The 22,816-nt window shown below is 35.4% G+C and overlaps 1 protein-coding gene across 4 annotated transcripts in view; it reads left to right on the forward strand.

The window, feature by feature from the left end:
- The window catches only part of SGCG (sarcoglycan gamma), a 104,002-nt gene that overhangs the window by 59,479 nt on the left and 21,707 nt on the right, over nucleotides 1-22,816 (forward strand). For all 4 annotated transcript variants that reach the window (XM_056482015.1, XM_056482023.1, XM_056482033.1 and 1 more), the window contains 3 exons: nucleotides 4,806-4,907; nucleotides 8,450-8,537; nucleotides 18,203-18,322. In XM_056482015.1, coding sequence (XP_056337990.1) covers nucleotides 4,806-4,907; nucleotides 8,450-8,537; nucleotides 18,203-18,322 — 310 coding nt within the window. The remainder of the gene's footprint in view (nucleotides 1-4,805; nucleotides 4,908-8,449; nucleotides 8,538-18,202; nucleotides 18,323-22,816) is intronic.

The following is a 22,816-nucleotide window of genomic DNA, read 5'->3' on the forward strand; positions in this document are numbered from 1 at the left end:
ATCATACCAAGCACGTACTTAGCTCCAGAATTGATATTGTAAGTCAAACAGAGAGTTTCATCAGATTCATTACCAATCCTGTTTTGCTGATTGCTCTTTAACAATCTCTACCCACAGTCCTATTATCTCAATGAAACAGTACACTCTTGTTTGCAAAGCAAGTTCTCTAATAGTAATTGCTGCAAGAAGTGCTGCAGTGCACTGGATCTATAAAGCCATTAATTGAACTAGCTTTGGGGCACAAGTGATGTCTTGGTCTGAACTTGCCAAGGTCTTTCTCTGATCTGGCCTAGAAGGAGGATGTAAGGATCCTACAAGAAAGAAAAGGAGTGGAAATGCTGCATCCTTTTCACTCTGAAGTTAATATCATTACTGGTTTCATTCAGCCACTGCAGCATGTGTGGACTTTTTAATATATGGAAAAGTTGAATATCCAGGGAGCAAATACTGCAAATCAAACATGCTTTTAACTCCGGAGATGGAAGCTACTTGATTTGAATTGAATGTGTGTTAAAACTTATGCTGGAATCAACTTCGAAAATTTTTTTGCTGTAACCATGCTAACACATGAGTCAGCCTGTTTTTCTAGTCTTTGATCTCTCCAAAAGGAGAAAATACACATCTTCCCTTGCAACTATTAGCTGATACACAGAGCAGAAGTTCAATTTCTCTTTTTCAAAGGGGTCTGAGGACTGCATTTGTGTCTAATGCTGAGAAGGTGCAGAAACAGTGATGATGTGATGTGATATGGTGTGACATATGATTGACCAGATATATTGAGCCAGTGTGTATCAATTTCAGTGTTGGTAGGAAAATAAAGCTATAGTTATTGATTGAATTTAGGTGACTAGAAATACTCATTCTTAAACTGAATGATTATTGCCCATGCCTCATGCTTATTTCTGAGGGCTGCATGCCTGCAGCAGCAGACCTGCATTGCCATATTCCTGGGAGGTAAATCCCAAATAAATCAACTGATGCTCTTTAGCTTCCATATGCCATAGGCAGCATGAGGCTCAGCTACCAGAGAGCAATTCACTGTGAGTGCAAGAGCCCTAGAGCAGCACCTGCCTGTTTTCTACCCCTAGTGGTCTGGAGTCTGTGTTTAGAGTCTAAGAATGATAACACATCCAAGACAGTCCTCCCATTCAGATGTTCCACAACACAATGCATCTTACCTTAGGATTCTGCAGTGGTGGCTGCTCATTTCAGCTGGTTTGGAGTATCCCTATGTAGATAATTCATTGAAAAGCTAGATGTCAAATGTCTTTTAGACTAGGACTTCTCAATCAAGGAATCTTTTAATGAGCTTTTATGAGGATTCACAGATTGAATTTTTTTGTTAGAAGGCTTTGTCTCCGTTTCTTCAAGCACTTACCTGCTTGGGAGCATTTTTCAAATTATGAAAGAATGCTTCTGCTGTAGTTGAAGGCATCCTGTTGCTGCAGTTAGAGTAAGTCAAGCAGTTCTGAAATGAAAACTAGTCACACCTTTGTGAACACTAATGCTAAGTTGCATCTTTGGTACATAAGAGTTTGGCAGCTGCCAGCAGTTTCCATGCTAGTCAACTCCTTGTGGCAATAAAACCTGCTTGCTGTCTACAGAGATGCCATTTCATCCTTCCCTACATCCTGTACATCTGCCTCCCTGCCTTGCTGAGGGCTTTGAGTAATTACAAAATGTGAGTCTCAGCTACATCTGTATGTACAACTGTGTGTTACAGCTCAGGGCCAGCAAACTCAACCAGTGACAGTCACCAGCATCAGGATAACCAGAATCCAGACATCTCCAGTGTTTAATGAAGCACTTTTGTTTCCCCATCCTAAGCAATAGCTTGTTGTACAACTGCATCAAAGTCCACATCTAACTGGTATCAAGTTCCTTTTCTCAATTCAGTAGAAATATTTTTATTCAGTTATTTGAATAGGAACAGAATTAAATCCTTGAAACAGAAAGCATCAAGTTTGTTCATCACTGAGGAAGCTGCAATACTCAGTAAACAGCAATTGGTAATGTAAGAAACAATGGTTGTAGAGAGAACATTATGTGTAACTATTATGCCTTTTCATGGAACTTAGCATTGGATCTTAGTGCATGGGGGTGGTTGTTTATTCTAAATCCCTCTCTTTTATATTCCATGTACTTCAATTTGCCAGTTTTAAAAGGGGCATAATAGAATTCCCCTGTCTCACTGTACTGCATAACTCAGTACTTTTACAATCTTAAGATGCTCAAATATTGTGGTACTAAGATCACAATCATTGTTTGCAGTCACGAGGGTAACAGAAGTAAGGATCATTATATAAAATCCACATTTTTATTGTTTGTATGATTGCATGCAAGTTACAAAGTTTGTTAGTCTTCACAGATAGTCCTTTGTGCACATAACCCAAATCTAAATTTCCCTGGGTTTGCACTTCTCAAGTGGTCAATGAGAATGGAAAATGAGACTGTTAGGCAAATATGTGAGAATGTGAGCTTTGTGTCAATGCTTAAATTAAATATCTTATGAAGAAAATATGGTGTATTGGAGGACATACTTAGACAAAGTAATCCTGAGGGATATGACTGGATTTACTGAAAAAATAGGAACTTTTCAATAAAAGTTCTGAGTTTTGTGCTATGACATTCTTTATGTCAAAGACATTTCTTTGTCTATATAGCATTTTCACAATAATCATTGCTAGGAAACCTGAATCCTTTAGAAAGAGTGTGCTGAGTAAATTGCTTACTTTTTTCCACATAAATTTTTTTTTTCTCTCTACTAAAAATTTCTTCCTGACAAAGGCAGGACAGAGATTACCACCCAGGAGTTTTTTCCCCAGTCTGCTTCAGAGCAAGAATTAATTTCTACTTCTTCCTCTGCCTTCTTAAATTTCAGATTTGTCAATGTCATTTTTTTTGTACTTAATCTATAATATACTATTTATTTATTTCTTTATATTCCATAAAAATATGCAATCTCTGTTTAAACCTGATAGCTAATATAAACTACTTTCACCTGATGGGAAAAGGTATGAGCTTAATCCAATAATCAGACCCTAAATTTGGTTAATAAAAGAGAAGATACTTGGTGGTATTTCTTTAGACTATCCTGATATTTCACATCAGGCTTTTCAAAAGTGTTTTTCTTAAAACCTGTGTGTCTTGATAATGTTGTAGTGTTGCAGGTTAGAGAAAAAGAGAAAATTGTCTGTAGTCTTCACTAGAAAAACATATTTCTAAATCAGTCAGTGCTGGCTATGAATTGTCATTATAAAAGCTCATCTTAGTAATTATTTCAGTTTTGCCTTATGGGATGTATCAGTATATACTGGGTACTTTTTAGAAGCTTTTTCCTGGTCTAGTATTTGGAAACCATATCTGTTCTCTTGACTGAGAAGTCACTACATTATATATTGTAAAACAGTAAAATATTTGACCCTGAAAAACAGGTTCCATAAATAGCTGTTTAAAAGCCTCTTTCCTGAAGCAAATCTATCTGAGAAAGGGTCATGGTTGTACTCTCCAGTGGAGTGGATGAACATTTCCCACCTTATGGAATTTAAGCAAAACTTGTTTCTCTGTCTCATTTTGGGCCTGCTAGAAAAATAGCTCTGATTTCTCATGGAAGGCTGGTTTGATATGTTACTTAGCATTACATATATACATGTATAATCTGATTAGTCAGAACATATATTTGAAAACAATCACCATCTCTTCAATTATAACTTTTATCAGTGGCAAGCATAATTCATTAGATGAACAATTTATTGATGTATAATTGGTGGCCTGTTTTGTATCTCTTCTGCTTATTTGAGAATACTTAAAAACTCTTTGGAGTGGAAATACTTTACTGGGTTTATTGTTTTTTATTTAGCCATTCCATCTGCTTCTTGTAGTTTGCAGCAGTTATCTTGAAATATTATCATGTGGCCAAGCTGGAAGGCTGCTTTTTTTGCTTGGTTTTTTTTGCATTTTTTTGGGGCAAGTTTTCTGTCACTCTTTATGTCAGGGAAAGGGGTGAATCCTTTACAAATTAGCTAAATACCTTTGCAATACCTTGCAACTGAAGCCTGCAAACCCTCAGATGTACTTACTGAAGTAGTTCCTCACTCATTTTTCACATTATCAATTCTATGATAATGATGAAAGGAAGTGAAAAGAATGAAAGGAGTTATCAGCTGGAAAGAACTGGGCTGAAGTCAAGAGGGAATGATGAAGAAAGGATGAGAAAACTGAGAAGCAGGTGATAGAGAAAAAGGTACATGATAATGAGATATAGAGCCTTGACCTAAGGAGAAAAAATCTAAACCAATGAATTAAAACTTAATTAAAAAGAAGTAATTGCTGAAAATGAAAGCAAATAAAAATCCCTCTTTGCCTGTTTTGTAGGCTTACATTATTGATAGAATGAACCCTGAGATGTTAATGGAAGGTTTTTATGTGAGTACTCATATGTAAAAGTTTATTGTTCATTACATTTTTAGAAGGCAAGCACAAAATCTGTTTTAGCACAGCCAATACAAATGCACTTCTTTTTCATTTAATGACTATAAAACTGTATTTCTACTCCACACCCTCCCCCCCACCATAAAAAAAAAACAAACACCAAGTTTAATAACTTCATGAAACCTGCAATTTCTCTCAAAAAATTACTCCTGGAAAGAAATAAGGAATTCTCAAAGTTTTAAATGCATTCCTATTTGTAGATTTATCAGTAGACTGGAGGCAGGCAGCTCTGAAAGTGTTTAATTCATGAAAAGAACACAAAATAGATACAGTAAAATAGTAAATTTTGCATAATTCTCACATCTTCTCCTCAGACTGGAATGGGACACCTGCGTGTTACGAAGGAAGGCCTTCGACTGGAAGGGGAATCTGAATTCCTGTTCCCTCTTTATGCCAAAGAAATCCATTCAAGAGTGGTGAGTGGGTGATCTTGCAGTAATGCTAAACAGAATGAATGCACTTCTGAATAATTGAACTTTCCATTTTTCCTGTCATTAAAATATAGATATATACACACACACACATGTATGTCTGTATACACACATATTCTGCACACTTTACAAGGTCAGTGTTATGAAGCTTTGTCAGAATTAAAATTTATCTCTCAGGCATGTGATAAGCAGCTCAAACAGGAATTATAATTGTTATCTTATGTAAGTCATGCTAAAACTTGAGGAGTGTGTAGAAAGGTTTTTCATTATTTTTACTGAGATTATTTTTTAATATAGGCTTCCCTAGGAAACTATTTGTTTATTCATCCATTATACAATAGTTTTATCATCTCTAAAATTAGTGGATTCCAATGGAAAGTTTTGATTTCTCTAAAACATACAGGTTTTTTCACTTCAAGGACAATGCCATGAAATGTCTGGCATGTTTATATATTTATGTACATAAAATTTACAAGTCTAAATTGAAAGACCTAGTATTTAATCTAGTTTACCTAGACAGAAAAGTTTGTTGCTATTACTAGTGAGGTAAAAAAGGAATACCATACGTGGTCAAATATTTATCAAAATGATTAACTTTAAAATGTCACCGAGAATGGGAAATGTATGGAAGTTGTGGGTTTAGAAAAAAGAAGCAAGAATCTGATCTGGATTTTATCCAGGGGGACTCTGAAACTTTTTCCAGTGTTTTTTTTCTAGAGAAATGTCTGCTTGTGGCCAATAAAAGAAGTATTTTTCTGAACTATTGTCCATAGTCCAATGTCTCACAAAATAAAGTTTTATATTTTGTAAAAATTATCATCAACCAATGGGACATTTCATTGAATTCAGTGACAGTAAAAGCCAAATATTGCTCTTTCATGGGAAGAAATAGCCAGACATGAGTTTTTTCTGAACCTAGGAAAAAAGTTATTGTTTATACTGCTATACCAAGAGAAAATGTACATAAATTTATCAGGATGAGGTTGTTAACATGCTTGATTACTAAAATTTAAGCAATGGCAGCATATTTTACTTATATTGAGCTTTTCTTTTTCTCTCTTTTTGCAACAAGTATTTCCAGTTCCAGGAACAGCTCTTAATTAAGACAGTGAAATTCCATTACTATATCTCTATTTCCATTTAGCTTCTTATGTTGTATTCTTTTCTGCCTCACAGGCAGTGAGAAAACTATTTATGGGCTTTGGTGAATTTCCCTTGAGGTTGTTTATCCAATAAGATATGTAACTTTTTAAGACCAGCACAGCTAATGTTTAAGAACTCCCTCTAGTCCCAAAGATCGTTATGCAGTGTTAAGCTACCATTTGTGCTCTCTTAATATTCTTTTCAGCTCTTAATACATTTAGTACAATATAGGAAAAAGAGGTGTGGCAGCATCTAATATAAACTTAGCTGTCCAATGACCCATCATGGTCATTAGTAGCATGCATTAATTAGAGCCTTCAGGCTACTGCTTCTCTCTGCCTACTGACAATTCATCTGTTTTTTGTTTGTATCCTTGCTTTTTTAAATATTTGAACTCTCTAAAGGCTTAATTGCCTGCAGCTTGGTCTCCTGAGTTGCCATTTATGTATTTATTCTCATAATGTTACTTATTTGTTAAGCTTTCTTTTTCTAAGTTTATCTTGGAGAACCGAGCCCCGCTCAGCTTCCCAAGCAGCTTTCTCCCTGGCCTTAATAGTTTTCTCCTTGCAGTCTCCTAACAGGTTTTCTCACCTAATAGGGTCTCCAAAGTGCTAAGAAAATATGTAGAAGAAAATCTACTTGCTGTGCATTGTCTCTGGAACCTATTACAAGTTTATGCCTTCATTATGAGTCCAACGCAGAGCTGTGGGCAAGACCATTGCACCTTTGCTAAAGCATCTTCATGGGGAGATAAAAGACAAGCATTTTTAAATATGTTACTAGATTTGAATTAGTCAAAAGCACATATGTGGCAGCAGCAAGGCTAGAGTACAGTTTATTCACACTTTCATTTAGTATCACAAATCAATTTTTTTTTTTCATCAACCAGTGGCAATCAAATAACTGTGGCATCAATAAAGATGCCCAGATTTGTGGGTCATTTAGCAGATTTGCTTAAATGTACTATATTTACCCAATCTCCAATTTTTGTTGACCTTCCTTTTCCACTTCATACTAACTTATTACCATCAATGTTCATTCTAACACATGGATTACTTTTTTTCCTAAGACTTTTCATTATTTGTGTTAATTCTGTGAGCTTTCATGTTTTCCTGATATAATTTTAAAAGTGAGATTAGTTTATTTTGCTCACTTAATGACTTCTTTTGAGAGAACCTTTCTACCTACTTGTAAGATACCGTTTGTTTTCTTTAAAAAAATGTGTAAGTTTGAGTCCAGATTTTGTGTTGCTTCTATTTTAATACTTTTTAATTGGGTTTGTGGTTCTGTTACAAAATAAGTGTTTGTAGTAAAATTCATCATTTAAAACTTGTTTGAAACTCTCAGGTTGTCTCATGCTCTAAGCATTAAAATGAGATGAGAACATGCCTTGGGGTTATTTTCAGGGTTTAGCCCTTCAAGATACTGTCTGGTCAGTCCAGAAAAATAGCTAGAAGCCATAGCTGTGAAAGAGGCTGATCTGTTAACAATATTCCAGTGGTTAGAAACTTGTTTAGGAATGGGTGTCTCCACTGATGTCTCAAGCAGGCAGCTGGCTGATATCCTCTTCATACCATGTATTCCCTGATACTTTGGCAACTGAGATCTGCGTAGGCACTTCTATCACTTACTGAGTTCTTGTCCTTTAGACACAAAGTATGCTTTAGTATGAAAACATCTGTACTGCAGAAAACTTACTCCTCTTTTCTTGAAGTCTACCAGGGTATTCATAGTTTGCTGATCCAAATGAGTGTGATACTATTTTGTGTCCCCAGATAATTTTCCAATACTTAATGTCAAATAAAGACAGTGGCCACTATGATTACCCTGAGAATCACCTCTTAAAGTCAGCATTGATCTAGTCAGCCTGCCACTCTCTCCATCACTCACTGTGGCAGCTTCCTTGCCTGCAGTCAGTGCCAGGTGCCAGAATAAGGCCACAGCCTAGAGACTGCATGGACTATTGAGGAAGCAGAATGCACATGCATGTTTCTCACCAAGCTAATTCTCAAAGTGGAGTGCTCACACTCAGTTAAATGGCTGTCTTCTAGGAGTCTCAGTTATGTACTGGAAGGTAGTAAATCTAGTACTAGAGCATTTTTTCCAAAAGATGAAATGTTAGCAGCCCTGCTTATTGGTCCAGTAACAGAGATTTTGTTCACCTGATGTAATCCCTTTAATTATTTTTCTTACTTTAAATCTGATATAGTTGTAGTAATCAGAAATATCTGCCCACATTATTTGATGAGATCTGTGGATAGTTTTGTAGCTGCAGAGACCTTTCAGTGACTGAGATGATACCAACCAGCAGACTAAATTTTGACAATTTTTCACAATTCTAAGTGTTCTGTCCAACATACTTTTTTTCTTTCTCCATATTTCAGGACTCATCACTGCTTCTCCAATCTACTCACAATGTGACCGTGAATGCTCGCAATTCAAACGGGGAAGTCACAGGCAGATTAAATGTGGGTAAGTCTGACTGATTATCCCTTGTCCACTGCTTTGGAAACATTGTAGTGAATGTTTGTATAGAGATTTGAGAATATAAAGCACTAAACACATGATTATTTATTACTATTATTGTAATATTTGAATAATCCACCTCGCACTCAGTGAAAAGCAGCAGTATATTTTCAATTTCTCAGTTAAGCTTTAATCCTATAAATATTTGAGGCACTTCTTTATTGCAGAATTATGCAAGAAAGGTCTCTGCAAGATCTCTTGTGTAAATATCTATTGGTAGTTGCAAATCAGTTTCTGAGAAAATGCAGCAAGAAAACATAGCTAGAGTCTCTCTTTATTTCCTAGTATTCTAGAAACTAATACATTTAAGCAGACATCCTAAAAAAATTCAAGTTCAAAACTCAGACATTTATATCTTTTAATATCTGTGGTAACATAAAATACATTGCTTTACTAAGTGAAATCAATAGATCTAGACAGATGTAAGTGAGAGATCTTGGCAGGAAAAATAAACAGACGTTACTCTTTAAATCATATTTTTAAGGCAAGAATGACAACAATATGTGTGAGCTATGACAGATTTTTTCTTAGCTTTGTTACTATTTTTCAACCTTTATTTGACATTGGAGAAAAATGTAACAATTTATTAACTCATTTCTTACAAGGTTCTCAGGCAGCAAAGCATAAATTCCTCCTTATTTAACTGTAGCCTAACCTGATATGTTGAAGTAGTTTGCTAAATTGGGACCCAGCAGAGCATTGATGAGCAACTTTTCCATGCTGTTGAGACTGTGTAACTTCTGTGACACCTCCTCTTTGAAGAATTACCATTTCAATACATAGAATGTTTTGCAAGCTTCACTGTTTTTCAAAAAAAGGAAAAAGGAGCCTGTTCTTCCCCTTAAAAATGTATAATTATACACTTAATCACAAGCCAGCCTTTAAATGCTTTCAAATTCCCTTTTTTTAATTCAGTCGATCATAAAGACCTGAATTACTTGTCTTAAGAAAATACTCCTAAATATTTGTAATAAGGAATGTGATAAATAGGTGTGTGGCATGTTTACTTTATATTCCACAAGCTTTTGCTAACAGTTAATATCTTCCACCATTGCCAACATGCTGGAATTATGTCTCAAAACTCTATAGTCATCTTATAAATAGGACTAGTTACAGTTGTGTAGGAGTCATATAGATAAGCTTGGAATTGTTCCAGAGATGACAATATAATATAGCATCTCTCATAAGATTATAACAAAAATACCTTTTAACTCATGGAAATTGTGATTCAAATGATCTGTTAAAAGAGTTTAATAAGTTACTAAGAATGATTTAAATACCCAGTCTTCAACAGAAGTAATTCACAACAGAGATGTGAAATAAATCTTTACCTGAGTTTCTGTGAAATTCCCCCTGTGATAACAGGCACACATTATACATTCCCTCATGAATCACAGATATACTAAAAAGACATAAAATGTGAGCAACTTCCAACATGATCACTCTGACCTTAAAGCTTCTACATGCCCCTCAGTTCATCTGCATGAAATACCCCTTGGAGGAGTTGTGTGGACATTGTTTTTTAAAACAAAGTGCTGTAGATATTGAGTTTTGTACTGTGACCCATGATCACTTTGTTTTCAGAAATCTCACTAAATGCAAATACTTTAAAAACTGTTTGCCAGGAAAATAATACTTTAGAAATAATAGGGATCATAATTTAAAAAAAAAAAAAAAAAAAAAAACCAAGCAATTACATTCTTTACAGTTTTTTGCTTCAGTGGCCCTCTGGATGACAAAAATACTCATTTTGTTTTAATTACTTTTTACAAATAAACAAACAAGAACAAAACAACAAGGCATAAAAGGATATAAGAGCTTTATTTAAGGGAACTAATTGCTTTGTTAATATTTGTAGGAGAAATGGGACTTGAAAGAATGTTGGCCAACAGACAGCAAGGAAGGAATTTAAGCTAAGCATTGTTCTGGGAATGTACAGGGTTGATAGTCTTAGGGAATTCAGAAAGTTGTTGAGAGTTGTTTATAGGCAAAGCAACAATGTGTACAGAGCAGATGGTAAATATTTTCAGTAGAATAGCTCCTCTCCTTCGAATAATGAGTAAGATTCTGGTGTCCTTGTTACAGCTTGCTTATCAACTTTCAAAACTGAAATATCTAGAACTTTCTTTGGTAATCCAAGAAAGCTGCTAATTATGATCTCCAAGATTCTTGTTCTTAACCACTTCAAAGCTGTATTCAATCCTAGAAAAAAAAAATGCAGAACTTTTGATTTATATCCTGATGAATAATAAATCAACTTAGTGCAAAAAACTTGACAAACTTTTTCAAAAGTGAGGGGTGATAAATGTATTATGTATAAAAGAAACAGAGACTATATAGTCAATTACCAAATCAGTGAAAGCAACATTGGTATCAAACAGTAAGTGATGTTTTACATAAGTAAACATAGGCTTCTATGCACAGGTTATCAGCAGATGAAAATTATACAGTCAGTTTTTCCAGTTGTGTTCCAGTCATGGATAATAAGTCAGTGAAGAGCAGCAGGTGAAAAGTAGGACCAGATTTTTAAGAGATCTGTCTTTCAAGGACCATGTAACGAGGCTTCAGCCTACAGAAGACCCTAAATTCTCCTTGTAGATGTCTTCTTCAGGAGAAAAATCTTTTAAAAAATGTATAACTTTAAAAGAAAAAAGGATGTTCCCAAAGTCATGAAAGGTCTGTGAGAACAGATTCCAGTAGAATAGATTGCTGATCCTCAACCTAGTTCAATTTTTTACACCAAGGAATAGTAACATCAGTAGCTTCAGGTCAGGGGTTCGGTTTAAAGTGTTTAAAGCTTGTAGGAATTTAGATAGTTGGATTATGAAGCTGTTCTGCATTGTTAAGCATGAAATCAGCTTCACTCAGAAATCATGGGAATATGGTGAAAGTCAAAATCGCTTATGCAGTGTGAAAAGAGAATTACAGTCAAAATTCTGCTTAGAGACTATTTTCATGTCTGTAACATTAATCTGAACAGCTGTTACAATGAGAGTATTTGTGCTATCTCTTTTTTCAGACTGGAACACCATTCTGAGGAAACAGATGAGTGTCAATACCTCATACATTGCTTTAGCACTAATAATTGCCATTTGGAAAACTACTGCTTTCCAAAGTCAAATCATGTACGGTTTTCTTATCAGCATTTGAATTTTTCATTTTCAACTGATGGTATTTTTTCATAAGAGGCATAGGAAGAAGAAAAGAGTGCTAAGAAGGCATGATGACTCTAAGAAGAGTTTGATCTTGTTTTCACAGGGAAGACCCTGAAGCCAGTTTCATAAACTTAATGACATTGTAAAATCATTTAGCTTTTCCTTCTTTATTTTTCCCAGAAGTCTTTCATTAAAAACCCCATTTTTGTCCAAATAAATTCCTTCTTATCTTTAAGATAAAAGGCAGAATGTATTTCTTGAAGATCTTTGTCTGCCAGAAGATGATTATTTGCATAGCTTTAATTGCTGCCCAATTGGGTTATAAGAAAGGAAGATACACCATAGGACCAATTAATAGAAAGATAAATCTGAAAATTCATTGAAGTATTTTTGAGGTGGTTTAGTCTTCTTGTGATTATGAATTTACACTATTTATTCCAAGGAGATTAAAGTAGGAATGTTTACTTCCTAAAGTATAGAAATTTAAGCTATCAGTGAATCTGATCATATCAAGACATACATGCTAGTTTACTTTAAAGTAAAAATTGGTTAGATGTATAAGATTTAGAGAATGACATCCTACAGATGTTTTAACCAATTCTGCTTTTTTTTTGAGAATATGCATTAAATGCATATGCTTTTAAATATGCATTAAATGCAAATGCATTTAGTATTTTGTGAGACTGTTGTGTGTTTAAATGTATATATGTTGAAACGGATTAAAACAAAGAGCAGAAAACAGTAATAAATATTCAAAATACATTTAAATGAAAGCTAGCTAAGCAAATCAAAGTGCAGTTTAATATATAGACTCAAATAATAAGTATCCTCTTCTGAAAAAAAAATACCTTTGATGGTCTATACACCATGTAGAGTAAGATGTTCACCATAGCAAGATATGCACACCCTATCCCCAAATATAATAATCTTTATGAAGAAATACATGATGATGTTTACAGTCAGACAGGCTGACTTAAGCCAGAATTAAAACATCCTCTAGGAGTTATTCAGATAGTTCCTGTGAGGGTGGAGGAGCACTGGAACAGCGTGCCCAGAGAAACTGTAGCTGCCCCATCCCTGCAAGTGTTCCAGACCAGGCTTGGATGGAGCTTTGAGAAGCCTGATCTAGTGGAAGGTGCCCCTTCCCATTTCAGGGGGTTGAAACTACACATGCTTTGAAGTCCCTTCCAACCCACACCATTCTATGATTCTGTGATAACATACATTGCCAACTTTTTAAATATGACAGTATCACATTAAGGGGAAATTTAACCTGAATCCTAGGACATAAGTCTATAGAATTTAGCTCTGAAAAATAACCACTAATATTTGGGAAACCTTTTTTTATTTGGCAAATAAACATTTGGGGGATACCTGTCTGTCATCAGAGAGCAATTACTCATCTGAGTAGCTTCATTGTCTCTTTATTCCAATGGGAGGAAATAATTCAAAATGAGTGAAAAAAGGGGAATTATTAAAGATTTTACAACCTTCTCAACTTTGTTTCATTAAATTTGCAATCCCAAATATATTTTGCTTTCAGTAATCATTAACATAAGTAATTGGGTGGTAATTATAAGGTAGTAGTTACTGCTAAAGGTGAGGAGAGTTCCTGCACCAAAAATAACGGAATTTTTGGCACCAGTTAATGCTAGATGAATTAAAGGTTAGCTTAAAGTAGCAGAAATTTACTGAGACTATAATTTAAGATAGAATTTGGATAATTAAGTACATCTAAAATCCTAGTCACTGCAAATGCAACAGTAGCTTTGAACCCTGATGGCAGCTACTGCCTGAACCTCCCTTGGTTGAGGCCATTTCCCACTGTCCAGTCCCTACCAGACTCAGGGTGCACAGCAAGAGGGCTAAAGGCAATGGTCATGGGTTGCAGAGAGGCAAAATGCAACTGGATAGAAGGGGCAGGGGAGAATTGCCACTGTTAGAATGGTTAACCACAGAACAGATTGCTCAGAAAGGCTGCTAAATCCCCTTCCTCAGAGGTATTAAAATTTCACCTGGACAAGACCCTGAGCACCTTTATCTAATTTCCAACCAAGCTGGCCCTGATGTGGTTAGGAAGTAGGACATACAGAGGTGACCTCTGGCTTGCATTCCTCTGTGATTCCTTCTTGCCCAGTCTTCAGCTGACATGCTGGAAGGGCTCACATTGCTTACAGACCCCATGTCAGACTTTCTGGTCTGATACCAAAGTCCTAGATACTCTAGGACATCTGAAACAAGCTGAAGGCTGGGCAGAGAACACAAAAGAATGTATTATGGTAGTAGACAGTGATGCTGTGAACTGAATCATGCCCCATCTGTTCAGCTGATCCTCTCACACTGTCCTCTGCCCACATCCAGTAGGTATGCTTAGAATACTGCTGAAACACAGTGCAGGAGTTGACCTTATGAAAGTGAACTCATGGCTTACTTTTTTTAAAAAAAAGGGAAAAGAGGAAGAAGAATAACCATTATATAGATGATAAAGTAGTTGAAGTACTCACTTAGGAATGAGAGACTCAGATCAGCTATCTTCTCTGCATACAGGGTTTCAAATTATCATGCTTCATCTCCTTTAGTATTTTCCTTTTCACCTTATCTGTCTGAGAACTGTGTGTTTCAGCTTTTCCCATGGAAGTTCTTCATTATGCAACAAAATCTGGATTCATTAAGCATGTGAGAAAAGGTGACCAGTTTTTTGAGATCTCTAGGCTTGCGTTCAATCACAGATAACAACAAAGCATAAACAGTGGTGACGGTAAGGCCCTCTTACTTTGATCTGAGAGGACATAATTGTTTCATCCATTGCATAAAAGGAGGACTGAGAGAAAAAGAGGAAACAGGAGCAGCAAGTGTTCTATTAATGTATTAGAGCTGTTGTTCAAAGCTAAGAGATATGTATGATATGGACATAAAATGTGTATGTGAAATGTGCTGCATATTCTTTGTAATATTGCTTTTGTTCTAATGAAATACCATACCATTCCATATGAAAATATAACTTATTTTATGCTTCTGGAAGTAAGGACTTTATTGGTATTGTATTCTATCACTCATGGAATGAGAACAGAATCTGTAGGAGTATTACATTTTTAAAACACCTTTAATGAGATCTTATTTTAAGCAAGGTGCTTTAGTTTAATAAAAATTAACTAAAAAAAGAAATTACATAGGAATACCAAAGAGCACTCAGGATTTTGGTTTATACCCAATACTTCAGTGATTTTAGGTGGTAGGAGAAGAGCAAAGCATACAGAGTAGCTGACAGCCATAGGTTAATTGGATATGGCAGATAAGAAAAGAGACTAAGAAAAAAAAAGGTATGAAATTACTTAATGATAGAAGTAAATCCAGTGTTGGAAAGTCCTTTTCTTCTGGAAGATCTAAAGGCACACTAAAAATGCTTAGTATTTGTCAGAACTAACTATTTGAAGAGTCTGCCTGCTGGTAACATGTAGGCAAATTCTTCAAATTTCAGACTCCTCAAATTTCATTGACATTAAGCTTTTGTGGATATTTATTTTATGGCAGGCCCTGTATTTGGCAGAAGATCCTTTATTGTCTGGTACATCTATATTTGTGTTGTCCCGGAATTCAAACCTTGTGTAGCAGTAGAAGGCAGTTTATTAAAATGCTTTTCAACTGAAATGGAGTCACTAAACAAAAGAGCTTCCTTCCCTGGAAAATCTCCAGGGAAGTAAAGAGTGAGGAGGACAAATGAAAATGTAGACTGTTTAGCAGTACGTCAATTTCTTTTTGGATAAAAAAGTTCATCATTTAAAGCAGCGTACTCAGTGTCACGAGGTATGTGATGTGAAGATCACTTATGAGGTCTGCCTCAGGGCTGCACATTAAAGGAGGAAACACACAGAAACAATGAGCAATAATCAGCCTGATCAGCAAGAATAACCCATTGATCTGGAAATTCATGTGACACATCTGACAGTAAGCAGAAAACAAATACTTTCTAGAACACACATTCAGTCAGGTTGCATTTTTAATCATAGGATTTTATCAGCAAATGTGATTATACAGTATTCGTTGACTTACATGTAGTTAATATACTAGGGTAGTAAAGAAAACACATTTAGGCATTAGGAGATTACACTTTCAGATGCTGAGTTTGGCTGCTGTTTGTGAGTTGAAAATTAATCTCACTGGGATTACAATTAGTGTTATTGCAATATAGCTAGTTTATGTCTATGATGGAATACCATTAAGAGAAATTAATGGCTACTTTTCATTACATAAAATTATATAAAAGCCTATTATTTCTTTCTGAAACCCTGAAATGTCTCATCTCTAGCATGAGTAAAACATATGTTTGAATTTTGTTTACCCTAGCATTCCCTCTTAAGATTTAAAATACATCACTTATTATCCATACCATTCTCTGATAACAAAGATTATCTGTAGGGCAATCATTGTCTCACATTAGTGGGGCACTTGTATTAAAAAAATTGTGGACCTAAAGATTCTTGTTAAGGATATATTCAGTTGTGCAGAGTCCAGGATCAAACAGTCTGAATGCAAATCCAGCATGGGCAAGGCCATGAGTTGGAGTTTCAAAGAGAGTCAAGTATCTTTGGAAGGTATAAAATGTTCAGTGAGTGCTCTCACAGTGCCTGCAGAGTTTTTCCTTAAATAAGCTTTAAAAATCATGGGGTTGGATGAATGGGAAGGATGAGGGACCAGCCCCTGCAGCACCAGTAAAGTTGATAGCATCCATTTTACTCAGGCCTTTGATTTGTTTGAATACACAAGAAATACACTACACAAATGGCCAGTTTAATTATTGTTGCTGGGCACAAACAGGGACAATCAATCACTGGACCATAAAATGGCTCGGATTGGAAGGGACCTTAAATAAAACCTTAACCAAGATTCTCTAGGAAACCATTGACAGGGATCCATCCCTGCCTCACTTACCCAGAACTGTTTCTTTTGCTGTAAATTTTTTTTTTAAAAATACTTAAGGCTTTTCACGTGGTGAAGATATTTTCTGATCTCACTTTTTGCAACATACTTCTCAGAAATAAAGTCGTGGGCTTCAGAATAGCTTTAGAGAAGAGCCAAACTGGGCTCCATAAGGCTGTGCTTGGGTGCACATGTGCAGCAGAGCATAACATAATGCAGAGCTCAGCCCTCAATCCTGACCATTTTCAGGTAGAATCAGTATTAGGTTTTATGCCTTAAAATCATTGCCCTGGTTTAGGACATTATGGTTTCTCTTACTCATTCTGTGTTTCTTGGGCAGTTAGAATCAATGCTCTGCATCTGCTTAGTGGAGCAATAAGTAATTTATATAGAGCCTCATGGTGCTTCTCTCATACCAGCTGCCAAGCAGATTTTGTGAAATACCTGCATGTATTTCATAGCAGTCCCGATCATCTGTCATCTAACATAACATCTAACATAACATAACATAACATAACATTTAACATCTAACATCAAGAGCCCCTTTAACACAAGATTAAAAAAAAATTCCTATTTCTTTTGAGAATTACTGCCTGGAATATATTTTACATTTATGGGAGCAGACATGGGGAAAACAGGTTCTTAATGGGAAGGAAGCATTTCAGTGCCTCTCAGTCCTGTGGATAGTCTGTGAAATACATTTATTAAAAATTGCTGAAAAGGAGACTTAACTACTTTCTCTGTAATTTTAATTTTGAATATAGATTTATGATGACAACTCTGTGTAATAGATATTCAGGCTAGATGTGGTGTGAATTCTAATGGATCAAGTTGTTAGAAGAGGGAATATTAAGGGTTTGATTTTTGATCTACTTACCAAACCAATACTGTAGAACAGGATGTTTTACTGAATTTGTGATCTGGAAGTACCCACAGACTCTCTTACTCATATTATTTTCATTTTTGGAGTACCAGAATCAATTGCAAATATTCTCATGGCTTCTTGAAACCCTTACATGATCAGCAAAGTTTGTTAGATATGTGGAGCCAAACTGGCCTCTCTTGTGAAGAGCTGAGGTCCTGCTCTTACATGGGATATTTGTAATTCTAAAGCATTTGAGGTCCCTAGTGAAAAGAGATGATGCTGCACAGACTTTAATAATTAGTTTCTGCTTAAAAAATAAATAAATAAATAAATAAATAAAAAGATAGATTCATTCTGATCAAAGCAGTTTCAACACGAAGAACATGAATGTTTGTCTGGATCAATTTGTTTGGGATTTTCTAGATTCCCTGGAAACCCAACTATAAAGGAAGACTTCAGGCATGGTTTTGAACAACAAGTTAGGTCACATAAATAGACTTAACCCATTTCAGAACTTACAAGGCCACTATGCATAGAATATATGAGTGCTCTGTGAACTTCAGTGTACTTAAATGAGTCTCTACATTATTAACACACCAATTAAAATTATTAATAATTTCTATAGAAAATTGAAGAAAGATTATTAAATTATTCCATTATTTTGTGTTTTGCAGGTCCTAAAATGGTAGAATTCCACAGTCAGCAATTTCAGATCAATTCAAAGGATGGAAAGCCACTTTTTACAGTGGATGAAAATGAAGTTGTAATTGGCACAGATAAGCTTCGAGTCACAGGTTTGTAAGGGTTTAAGAAATGCTCAGATCATACCCATATGAAAAGCACAATAAGAATGGCATTTTTAAATATGTTATTATGCATGAATGCAAGTTCTGGTTTTACTTCATTAGAAGTAGAAATATGAAGACAATCTGACCTTTTTCAATAAATAATCAGTAAGAATTTTTAAAACAAATTTATACATATATATATATATATATATATATATCTGTATGTGTGTTTTATTTCAAAGTGATTAGTAACTGGAACTGTAGTGGTGCATCTTTTTATGAATTATTTAATTTTTCCAGTGTGTGCTGTCTGAGGCTGAAAAAGTTCTAGATATTCCACTGTGAGTAGTAACAGGTCTGATCTTTGAAAACTTTAGGGAGATAAGAAAATAAGAAATAAGAGAATATCTCTGATATTTTTATGTGGTTTTATCTTTCAGAGTGAAAGCTACTATTTTTCTGTTCTGTGAGTAGCACATATGTCACAGGAAGATATTTGTAGTATATCTTAAATGTCACCTGTCAAGAGAAAAGTTTGTCTTAGGCTGTTTCTTCAAATCACTGAAGTACTCATTTACAAAGTTATATGTCAAAGTTATCACATGAAAAGCTGTTTCCTTTCATACAACCTGATAAAGTCAACCTTCATTTTCTAGGTGCAAAGTTGCATTAAAATAGATACATCAAGTGTGATTTCTCTTTGAGCAGAAAGATCCGTCAAAGGAAATATTGAAATTATTCTGTAATTTCTTTTCAATTAATTTTTTAATATTTTTTGCCTGATTGCAACTATCATGTTTGGCTAATTATCGGTCCTCTGAAATGTTGAGGTCTTCATTTTAATGAATAGATTCATATTATTTCACTGTCAAAACTATAAATATGGTAGTAACTGTACAATTAGTGTTTCAAAGCCAAAGTTAAGTTATAATAATTGTGTTGATATATTTTGTTTACGCCTGAGGGTCTTATCTTAAGGTTTTTTACTTTTAGCCTAATTGAAATTACAACTTTGTTTAACCAGGAAACCATATCAAATAATTATTGTTTGCCCAAGGGATGTTAAACTTTAATAGAAAAGCATGTTTAACAAAGATATGAAAAACTGCATAATTGTTAACTGATTTGGAAAAGGTCTGTCTCTGCTCAAAGTAAGTAAAAATCATTCAAACACGAGTTGAAATTGTTATGCTAATATTAATGAGTCACTCATCCAATATTAATCTTTACAGTGCATTGATAATTATTTACTGCAGCAGATAGTGTACTAAGACACATTAAAGTCAGTGAGGTTATTTCAGTGTAAAATTAATGTAAGTGAGAGGAGATTCATGCCTACTTTGCTTCAAATTAATTTATTAAAATTGTGATTTAAGTGATACTATTAGCATGAAGGATAAATTATTGTGATTTAAATGATACTATTAGCATGAAGGATAAATTAGTAATACTTTGCATACCGAGATTATTTTTAAACATTTTAGATAGAGACCAAGATCAATGTGAAATAAATTTTGGAAAGTTCATACCATTAAAATCAGATGATCGTGGGCTTAAAATACACAAACAACATTTTACAGTTTTTTATGCACAGTGTGGTGAACTATTTGATTCTCTTTATTTATGTGAATTATGAAAAGCTCAGTAATGATTTTTAAGAAAACCTGACAGTTTTCAACTAAAATATAATGTAGCAGAGAGCAAATGTGTATGATTTATGATATTTCAAGACAAAGGAAAAGGTCTGAGACTAATATAATCCGATCCAACACCTCGAGAATTGTCGTTTTCCTACGATTAATATGTTTCAACTCATACTATTTCAGTCAGGCGTTCTCTGGCCCCTGTGTAGAGTAGAATAGTGTACATCAAAGAAGAGCAAACACCTGGGCAAAGCCCCCACCAGGAGCGTGCCTCCCATAGCCTGCAGGGTCACTGGCAGCTCTGGTGGCCACGCTCCCCTGGAGCACAGAGAGATGCCAGCAGCTGCCCCAGGCAGAGCTCTTGTGCCCACCAAATGCTGTTCTCTGCTTTGGGGAGGCTCCAGGGCTTGTCCTCTCCCTTGGATGTTGTGGCTAGAGGCTGAGCTGATGTGCTCAAACATCAACATCCAGCTGCGTGTGCAGCACCTGGGGTGTGTGAGACACCGCATGGTACCACTTTGCCTCCCAGAGATGCTTCTGTGATCATGGCAGCTGGAGGCCAGGCAGGATGCTCAGGGGTGTTCCAGATGACAGTAACTACATACACCTAGGCAAAGATACACTGCCTCTGGCTCATCTGTGACACCTACATCACATATGCATTTCAGTGTATACGAAACTGAAGCTCAGCTTAACCCTCCATGACAATTACTGCTCCTGAAGGAGCAAGGACTCCAACTGCATCCTCTTTAATATTATTTCAGTAAGGACCTGCGTTTTGCAGGCATTTATTATGTTGCTGTGGCAGTACTGAACATCCATGTTTTGTTCTGGGAGGGTTTTGTACATTCAGCTGGCATTGGTGACAGTGAAACCACTGTGCAACTGTATTGGCTGGCAATGAGCTGATTGTCATGGCAGGCTTGCAAAAATACAGAATTGTAAAGATAAGAGAAGATATCTAAGGTAACATCCAACCATTAACCTAACACTGTTATGTTCACCACTAAACCACATCTCCAAGTGCCACATCTACACTTTTTTTTTCCTAAAAGTAATGTTAGCAGGGCAAAGAGGATCAGTATTTTTAAGGATAAGCAAATTTGTATCACCCTTTCTCCAGTTTACTACTTCCATTCTGCTTGTTTGTCTTTAAAAATCCCCTAAAGAATTGGCAGAGTATTGTGTGTGATTTTCTAGTGCTCTGTTCTGTGCAAAGGATTTCAGTTTGCATAGCAGATGCTGAAGTGTGCAATGTGACTGTGCTTAATTTAAACACTTCTGCTCAGAAGATAAGTTCAGTAGGAGGCAATTTGAGGGTATGAGTAAACATTCTGTTAGACTTTGAGGAGGCAAATGGTCCTTGCCTGATAGAGTGTGTGGGGTGTTAATGAATATTGCTGACTTCAACTCACTCAATGAGCAAAATTAATACCTTGTTCTTGTGTATTTTAGGAATAAATTACAATATCTTAATAAACAGTAGTCTATAAAATAGTAAATATAGTAATAGTCATATCACAGTTAAAAAGACAAAGTAGGAAATGAAGACAGGAAATCAATTTAGGGCTATTTTCCAAAAAAAGTTGCCCTGAGATTTATTTTTCTATTAGTAGCATACTGTTATAACTTAATGCTGTTTGATGAAGAAGTTTTACTCACATTAAAGGCAAGGTTTTGCCCTTGCTTAGAGGTGACAGCTCTAGAATATGGAAATAAGCCTTTTCATTCCATTTTACACCATCTGCCTACTGCCCAGAACATTAGCACTGATGTTTCCTGTTCTCTTCCTTCCATTAGCCCCTATTTTCATGAAACTGATACTATCTCTGTAACCACTTACTTGTCTTTACAGAATCATAGGATCATAGAATCACTTAGGTTGGAAAAGAATTATTAAGATCACCAAGCTGAACCATTAACCCAGCACTTCAAAGCCTACCACTAAATCATGTCCCCAAGTGCCACATCTGCACTTTTGACATATCAGGATATCCCTGCAAAATATCTTAGTTGTACCAAACCTGCATTTTCTGATAAACATTTTAATTCTTTAAGGTGCAGAATAATCTTAATGTTAATGAAAATCAAATGAAATGTGAATGAAGCAGGGTTAAAGCTCTGTCTGAATTAATAAATTTTAAGTTTTCCAGTGTTATATTCATGCCCATTCGTAATTTACAGAAAGATTAATCGATTTAAATTGATGGGAAGGGTATCAGCAGCTAAATAAAATTTAAATTCAAGCTTGGTATATCAAAGAATCCTCAAAGTGCTGAAGTGATTTAATATGGTAATTCTTCTATCTTGTGTACTTCTCTTCCATCCAAGCCAAGAATATTTAATTCTAAGGAATCTCGATTTCAGCTAAAACTCTTCTCATAAAACTGCATATTTCTTGCCCTCTCAGGACATCCTGAGAATTTTCCTGCAATCCTCGTGAAGTGACAGTCTTCCTATCTGTTGTCTCAGCAATGTATTCATTTTTAAAGTTTTTTCTTGATTTAACTTATTTTCCTTTTACCATATTCTCTGAGGTTGCCCCAACCCATTTTTAGTTCTCTTTTTCCCTTTATACCACATTTAATACAATCCAATACCACATTTATACAGTCTACACCACGCTTTTTAATCATCCATTGCCATTCTCTGTCTGGACAGAGGCCAAATCCCTAATGTAGGGATTTTTACAGCCCAGAATTCATTCCAGAGTGTAATGGCGTAAAGAGCAGCCAGACAAGCCACCTTGACTAATATCCTAACTATTAAAATATATTGCCTTGCCACATATCCACCTGGGAAGTGCTCAGGTATGTGAATCCTCAAAGCCAGAAGATCTCTCAACCTAAGACCTCTC

The sequence above is a fragment of the Oenanthe melanoleuca genome, chromosome 1 (genome assembly GCF_029582105.1).
Source record: "Oenanthe melanoleuca isolate GR-GAL-2019-014 chromosome 1, OMel1.0, whole genome shotgun sequence".
Lineage (NCBI taxonomy): Eukaryota > Metazoa > Chordata > Aves > Passeriformes > Muscicapidae > Oenanthe > Oenanthe melanoleuca.